This window comes from Sitodiplosis mosellana, unplaced genomic scaffold (genome assembly GCF_009176505.1).
Source record: "Sitodiplosis mosellana isolate CC-2019 unplaced genomic scaffold, AAFC_SMos_1.0 Smas_scaffold_2171, whole genome shotgun sequence".
NCBI classification, from domain to species: Eukaryota; Metazoa; Arthropoda; class Insecta; order Diptera; family Cecidomyiidae; genus Sitodiplosis; species Sitodiplosis mosellana.
The window spans coordinates 1-8,888 of NW_022597413.1; the positions used below are offsets into that span (position 1 = coordinate 1).

The following is an 8,888-nucleotide window of genomic DNA, read 5'->3' on the forward strand; positions in this document are numbered from 1 at the left end:
ATGAGTCATCAATGTTCTTTCTAAATTTTTATCACAATGTAATAATTGAAATGAATATAATTATTGTTCAGAATTTTATTCATTGAAAGTGAATGGTTGATTTCAAGCGGCGAACCAAAAATGAACACAACGAAACAAACATACCTCGATGGCTTTGGCCCGTTTTCGTTTTGTCGGTTCGTTGTTTGTTGCTGCCGCCGCTGCTGCTGCTGCTGCTTCTTCTGTTTTTTTGCCGAATTTCGCGTTAATATTTTTCTTTTTTTTGCACCCTCCATATTTTTAAAATTAACACAATCACAGTCACAATCACAATAAAACTGATGACTAAAAAAATTGATTAACAAGACCAAAAACGAATACTTCAAAATGTAAAAAAATTGCAGCGATATGAAACGATATAGAACGATATGTTCAGGCCCAGAGCACAGAAAAAAGTGAAGACGCTACACTGTTCTGAGAAACAGCGACAGTTATATGTGTTACGCGCTGCGTTTAACACACGCAACAACACACACATTGAAGCATTTTAACTACATATTTTTCAGTATTTGTCAGTATTTATGTGATATATGTAATTGAAATGCCGCAATATTATTGTTGTTGCATTTAAACGCAATGCGTTAGACATTTAACGGTCGCTATTTCTCGTAACCGTGTGGCGTTTTCACTTTTGTCTCTGCTCTTAGCATGAGCATCTATATCGTTTCCTTATCGCTGCATTATTTTTACATTCTAAAGAATTCGTTTTCGTTAGTTATACAGTACATGTCAAAAAAACCGGAACTCATTTATGCTCATTTTCGAAATATTTTTCTGTATATCTGACCGTTTTGGACAAGTGCGTCTGTCAAAAGCAGAAAAATAGTGAATCAATTTTATTCTGCTCAATGTAGAGTTTTCTCTGACCTTCTTTGGAATCTATCTGGCCAAATTGGAATACAATTATCTGCTTAAATTGTCATTCTTGTCGGGCCAAATTAGAATATCTTCGACCAAAATCAGAAAAAGTCTGCACATTTTCGAATAAGTATATCTGGTTTTATTAGGATTTTATCTGATCATTTTGGGAAATATATCTGACCGTTTTGGACAAGTTTGTCTGTCAAAAGCAGAAAAATAGTGAATCCATTTTTCTCTGCTCAATCTAGAGTTTTCTCTGACTTTTTTTGGAATTTATCTGGACAAATTGGAATAAAATTATCTGCTCAAATTGTCATTTTTGTCGGGCCAAATTAGAAAATCTTCGGTTCAATTTAGACCTTATCTGACCATTTTAGATTTATCCTAATTAGACTACCATTTTAGATTATCCTATATATTTCCTTTCGTTTTTTCAAGATGTGGTATACATTGTTGGGTCAGGATGATGACAGATCGAACGTTTATATCGAATAAATGATCAAAATCTTTTATTTTCAAGTCTTGAATTCGACCGTTATTCGTAATTCCAGCATTGTTCAACAATACATCCAATTTTCCAAAGTGATTAATTGTTTCATCAACGATGCGTTTGGCGTCTTTTGTCACATCAGCCACAATTTCCAATGGAGTTGAACCGCCAGCAATTTTAATCTGTTTTGCCACATCTTCGAGTCTTTTTGCATTTCTACCTACAATTGAAACTTTTGCACCCAATTTGGCCAGATGAATTGCAGCATCAGCACCAATACCGCTACTTCCTCCAGTGATTAATACAACTTTTTCCTCGAAACCCATTTGTTGTCAACTAATGAAAGCGTTATGAATAAAACACTAGTATTTTTCTTCTTCTCCTTTTCCCTTTATTCAAACACTCTATAACTTGTTCCCTTTTAATCTAAAAACAAAGAATGATTTTAACTATTTCAACTTGATTATTCTTCTTGAGCTTCTATTCTGAACTGCCTTTTTTAATGTCTCGCTTTTTATGCTTATTTAAATGCCATCTTTTCTTAAATAATTCTTCCAATGATTTCTTATGACTCATGTTTTTTTCTTAATTATGTTGACTCGATTCTTAATTGATATTTCTGGGTTTTTCCTTCGTCCAATCAGTAGATTGGACTTGGTTTTTTTAAATTATCTTAATGATAAGGTTTTTGCTGATTTACTGACCATAAATCATCTGATTATTAACCGGGTTTTCCCATCTAGAGTTACTGATTTCTTGGGTAATTTTTTATCTTTGATTTTGATTATGTTGGGTTTTTTCTCAGTTACAACTAAAAATAGCTTTTATTTATTTTTCAACTTATTTTTATTCATTTCTAAGACTTAATTCGTAGACGTTTGTGAACAGACTGTATCATTTTGGATTTATCCCTTCTCTCGCTGTTCTGTTTATCATAATTTTGATAACGCTGTACCAATCAGCCTCCAAACGGCTTATCATCATTACAAGCATTCATATGCATTTTATCATGCACTTCAACCGGGTATATAATGCTTTAGGCACCTGAGTCGACAAATTCAGCTCAGCAGCAAATACACACTCTATGCACCAATTTTCTATAAGATAAGATAATAAACATACCGCATGGGTCGGTCGCAAATCCTTCCATAAAATCATCCACACGGAAATAGTGACATTTCATACCGATTTTTTATCACGATTTTGATGACGCAGCATACGCAGCTGATACTGGCTTGATGTCATAGGCCAGAAATGCATTGCGTCAGCGTTACGACTCTCATGGAGACGAATTTTAAAAAGGTTGATTCCCCAAAATGGGGAAATAATTTATCAAAATGGGGAAATGATTAACCAAAGTCGGAATATTCTTATACACTTATAATGTATTAGTTGTTGAACAGTCAAGCTATTGCATACTAGTAGCCCTCTAGTGTTGCATACTAGTTTCGCAAAGAACTACCGAGAATAACAGCGACAGCATTCAAAACAGATTATGACTAAATATCATTCGTGTCTGTGTGCGTGTGGTTTGTTGTGTCGGTATTGGTGTGCTATGCTGCACTATGTCGGTTTTCGCGCGAGTTACTGAAGGCGGCGGTACTAATTAATTTGTATGAAAACTTCAACATTTATAATGAAGTGATTCCTGATATTGTGATTAACCAACAAGAAAAAATGGAAAAAATACCAGAATTATCGATCGAACGCTTAACCTAAGCGACGTAACCACATTATTAGTCCTATAGAGATATAAAATCTTCCCTTTTATTTTATTGACCGAACATAGGAGTCATGGCAAGGCTAACAACTATCCTACTCTTTCCTTTCATCTTTTTTTGTACTGGATACTGTAGCGCAACGACGCAAGCATGCCGTTGACGCAAGCACGCCGATACTATGAAATGTATCAAGAACGGTTAATAAAGTAGATTCGACACAGAGCTCAACCCAACCAGTTGTGTTTGTATTCTCACATATATAAATATTACATTCCAGCCGTACATGACACATCATAAGTAAGTCTTTTATTCTACATGGCGATTCCGGCTCGGATTTTTTTTTTAATAAGTTACAATAAAATAAAATAATATAAAACAATAAAAACTGAAAGACAATTCATACACCATCATAATAAAGCAAAAAGTGAAGAAAAAGGCGTTCTAAATCATCGAATAAAAAGTCATTTTATCAAACATTCATAAAAATTTTTGTCTGAAAACAGTTTCTGCAAAGAGCAAATCAACGTCGAACAAAAAGTTCTGAGTTTTATTTATCCGAAAAAGTAAAAATCGTAGCTCATTGCATCAAAGTGAAACAGAAAAATAATAAGATCATTTTAATCGACTTGAATTGAATTAACTGCGATCAGCCCAGTTCTGTGTGTTCACTAGAATTCAATCAGTGAAGGAAAATCGTCGACAAAATAGAAAAAAAACTTGAACAAAATAACATTTGGCTGTTGAAATACGCCACTTTTAATTGAAAAAGACATTAAATCGAACCATTTCATCGAATAATTTCACTTGGGCTTTAGCAAAACAAACATTAAATTGTGTTTCAGCATTAAAATGCGTCATTTCATCGACTAAAGACAAAAACATTAAAACACATCATCGAAATAAAATAAAAACAATTGACAAAATATAAAGCAAAGACCGTTTAAAAACGCAGCAAAACAATAAAATGAACATGAACATTGAAAAAAGTTGAAATAAAAAACCAAAGACAGACACAAAATGTGAAATAATACAAGTAATCATAGATAAAATCAAGTGAGAATCGAGTTGAGAGTGAATTGAGCCAAGTCGAACGTAGAAAAAAGAGCCAGCTATTTTACCGATTTTTACCACAATGATCGGAAGAATCGAAGCATCGGAACATTCGTGTTGATTGTTAACGCATATTCATAGCATCACACGACATTGTTCTCTCATCGAAGTCAAAGACGAATTTTGGTCCAAAAACTGAGGTTTGGAAATTGAACGAAATACGACGACAGCTGGGGAGAGCCAACATCGAAGGTAGCCAACGCCCAACACTAATCACACTACTGTGAGTCATCACGCTGTTTATCGCTAATGGTCATCGATTCGTGGAACCCGTGATCGGTGATTGTTTGGACAACTGTAAACATCGCAGCCGAATTTCGCGACGATATGCAAACAGCGATAAAAAGTAATATTTATGACTTCATTCGATATAGAGCAATGGAGAATCAACGACTTTAGTTTATTTTTTCCTTGAGCGGTATATTCTCAATTTCGTTTCGTTGCATGAATATGTAATCAGTGCCGTAGTCGTTTTAGCGTTTATTCTTTCATTGTTCATATCTTTTCATTTGTTTTTCTCGAAGGAGACATTATAATAAGTAGCGACAAATTCCTTTCAAAGCGAACTATGCATTTTTTTTTTAATGTTGATAAATCAGATTAAGTAGAAAAAAAACATTGCCCAGTAATACAGTAGAAATGCAGTCGCTGACACAATAAAAAGCATATTCACAGACATAAACATAAGAAAACAACGGTCACATGTCGAGTTATAAAGCGGGAACACATGAAAATTTTAAGAAGAATTTTATAGCGCAAACCAAATTGGTTTTGAAACAGGAATTTAGTAAGAATCCCGTGAAACATGAAGAGTACAAATTGAAAATAGTAAGAGCATACAACGAGTACATTGAATACATTGCGTCATATTTTGAAACTTTTGATGATAAAACACATGTGACTGTCGAGATAAATGATTTGCGCGACAAATTAAGTAGGTGTTATGATGCTTTGAAAATAAAAAATGCTTTGCCTTCTCAATTGTTAGACCAAGTTGAAGAAAGTGAACTGCCAAATTTAATTGAACTTTCGCGTGATAAGTCGAGCGATTCAAATACTCCGATTGTAGGTGAAGGGGTTGTTGACGATTCTGATAAAGCAGAAGCTCTTTCGATTGAAACTCCCAATACTTCTGCCTCAGACTTGAAAACAGAACCAATTTTGAACGATAAAAATCGACCACCACGTAACAAAATGGAGCAAACAGCATTTTTGGGTTTAGCCGCCAAAACGCTAAACAGCAATTTTTCTGGCGAACCTCGCGATCTTCCAGCTTTCATTAATTCGGTAAAATTTCTCAAACAAGTCGGTCCTACGCATTTGGACATTCTCAAAACATTTGTGATGACGAAATTGACTGGTAAAGCACTGCAAACTGCTCCACAAGTCCCTGCAGATGTTGATGCAATTATCACTGCGCTTGAAACCGGCATCAAAACTGAAAGTTCCAAAGTGGTAGAGGGAAAAATGATGGCATTGAAACTTGATAATGCAAAAACGATGGATTTTAAAAAAGAAGCTGAAAAGCTTGCTGACGACCTTCAGCACAGTTTGATTATGGAAGGTATTTCCCAAGCAAAGGCCAAATCGATGGCAGTTGATAAAACTGTCGAAATGTGCCGCCAAACTGCCAAATCGAATCTCGTTCGTTCAGTTCTTGCTTCATCGACGTTTGACACTCCACAAGAAGTTGTTGCTAAATTTGTCGTTGAAAGTGCCAATGACGTGAAAGAAAGGCAAGTTTTCAAATTTTCACAGCAACAAAACAAAAATCGTGGTAATGGTCGTGGAAATTTCTCTGGTCGTAATCAAAATCAGAATCAAAATCGTAATTGGCGTAACAATTCGAACGGCCGTAATGGTGGAAATTTCAATGGAAATTTCAATGCAAATCGTAATCGTGGACGCGGTCGTGGTCGTAATTACGGCAACCGCAACTACAACAATCAAAATGATCGTTTCTCGGTGCGTCTTACCAATTCGGAAAACGGGACAGTCCCGTCGGGAGACCGGCGGGCACAGGAAGGCCAAATCGTCACCTTCCAAAGAGTAAACGAGAGTTAAAAAAGTCAAAACATATTCATAGCTTCAATCTGAATTATGCCGATTTTTTAACTTTAAAATGTAGCGATACAATCAAGCAAGAGTCATCTTTTCTGTCCGATACACAAGCGGACATATCGGTCATAAAGTATGAAGCATTAAATGAAAACACTGAAATTGATGACACCGAACAAATTTTAATTAGGGGTGTTACTAATGAACCAATCACGTCATACGGTACAGTATTTTTAGACATTTATTTACCAGATTACACGCTCACACACAAGTTCCACGTCGTACCCAACGATTTCAACATTCCATCTGATGGAATCATTGGTAAAGAATTTAATAAGAAATTCAAATGCAGAATCGACTATTTGGATATGACATTTACCATTCGGGTCGCGAATAATGAAATCGTTATTCCAATCAATTTTGAACCGCAAGAAAACACAATTGTTCTACCAGCCCGGTCTGAGACCTTTCGTGTCTTTCATATCTCAAATTTTGAGGAAAAATCTGTCATTTTAAATCGTGAAATTGCGGAAGGAGTTTTCATTTCGACTACTGTCATTGACTCCAAAGATCCAATTATTCGAGTCCTAAATACGAATTGTGTGCCTGTAACTGTTGAAAATGTGCTTAAAATTTCTGGAAAATTATCAGAATATGATATTTTCAAAATGGAAAAAACAGAAAACAACAAAACACGAACCGAACAAGTCATTGATTTAATTTCAAAGAAAGAAAACTACACTCTTGGTGAAAAAATGACTAAACTGTGCTCACAATATGCTGATATTTTTGCAATGCCTGATGACAAACTCTCTGTAAATAATTTTTATGAACAAGAGTTGCGTGCTAAAGACAATGAACCAGTATTCGTTAAAAATTATCGTCTGCCTCATTCGCAAAAACGGGAAATAAATAAACAGGTTCAAAAGCTACTTGAAGATGATTTGATTGAATTATCAACATCCAGTTTTAATAGTCCACTCATTCTCGTGCCAAAAAAGTCTGTTGATAATGAAAAACGCTGGAGAATGTGTGTGGATTATCGCAAGTTGAACCGAAAATTAATTGCCGATAAACACCCTTTGCCCAGAATCGACGATATTCTGGATGGACTGGTACGTGCAAAGTATTTTTCAGTATTAGTCCTTTACAGTGGATTTCATCAAATACCACTTGAAAAATCATCTCGCGAAATGACAGCATTTAGCACAGAAAAGGGTTCATTCCAATGGAAAGTTCTTCCATTTGGTTTAAATATCGCGCCAAATTCTTTTAGCCGCATGATGGCTATTGCTTTTTCTGGACTTCCTCCAGACAAAGCATTCATTTATATGGACGATATTATCGTTGTTGGAATGTCAGAAAGTCACCATTTGCAAAATTTGAAAAATGTTTTCGAAATCTGCAGAAATTGCAATTTGAAATTAAACCCCGAAAAATGCGAATTTTTCAAACCACAAGTCACATTTTATGGTCATACATGTACAGCTGATGGCATTTTGCCCGATCAATCTAAAATCGAAGCAGTACTCAAATACCCAAAACCATCCACTAAAGAGGAGGTAAAAAGATTCGTTGCTTTCGCAAACTATTATAGACGGTTTATTCGAGATTTTGCTCGCTTAGCTCAGCCATTGAATGAATTAACAAGAAAGCGTTCTGCTTTTATTTGGAGCACCGAATGTGAATTATCGTTTCTTGAAATGAAAGAATGCCTTACAAATCCACCAATTTTGCAGTACCCTGATTTTGCCAAAGAATTCAAGGTAACTGTCGATGCAAGCGATAAAGCTTGTGGCGCAGTTCTCAGTCAAAATATTAACGGACATGATATGCCAATTTGCTATATTTCGAGGTCATTCAAAAAGGGGGAGTTAAATAAACCTATAATAGAGAAAGAGCTTCTTGCAATACATTTTGCCGTAACAAATTTAAGACCATATTTGTATGGAACGAAATTTACTGTCAAATCGGATCATAAGCCCCTTGTTTATTTGTACAACATGAAAAATCCAGCGTCGAAATTGATCCGTATCCGCTTGGAACTTGAAGACTATGACTTTGAAATCGAACACATAGCCGGTAAAGATAACGTTGTCGCTGACGCGTTGTCAAGAATTTCTATTAAAGATTTGAAGGAAATTTATCATGAAAATGTCATATTGGTGACCACACGATCACAATTGAAACGTCTCAATCAATCAAAAAATAATTCTGTCAAAAAAGATGAAGGTGATCCCATTGTGGAGCCGAAAGTTATTGAAGAACTTTCAAGAAAATTCGTTCGGAAAATTCCGCGAATAAAAAGTGCACTTTATGAAAAATCAACTGTGGTAGGCGCCTATAAAAACCACAGGAAAATATTCGAATTATTGGGTCTGGGAATTAGTTTTGTCGATTTTTTTAAATTTTCAAACATTTATTTGAATACCAAAATGAAATTACATTTCAATCAAAATATTGTCCATCGGAAGCGATGACCTTCTGCCACAATGTGAGCAATTGACGGATGCCTGCCTTAAAAAATTCCTCATCTTTTGAGGCTATAAATGCATCGAGCCAATTTTGGATTTCTTCAACTGAAGAGAACCGCTCTCCGTCCATATGGT

General features: G+C 35.3%; 1 protein-coding gene across 1 annotated transcript; it reads right to left on the reverse strand.

Moving 5' to 3' along the window:
* Positions 1-1,311: 1,311 nt before the first annotated feature.
* Positions 1,312-1,716, reverse strand: LOC129571368 (uncharacterized). Its single transcript, XM_055451158.1, has one exon. It carries the CDS (start codon positions 1,714-1,716, stop codon positions 1,312-1,314), a length of 405 nt encoding a protein of 134 aa, XP_055307133.1.
* Positions 1,717-8,888: the final 7,172 nt, after the last annotated feature.

Excerpts from the sequence above, each read along its gene's own strand:
- LOC129571368 (XM_055451158.1), bottom strand. The coding sequence starts at position 1,716 with ATGGGTTTCGAGGAAAAAGTTGTATTAATCACTGGAGGAAGTAGCGGT.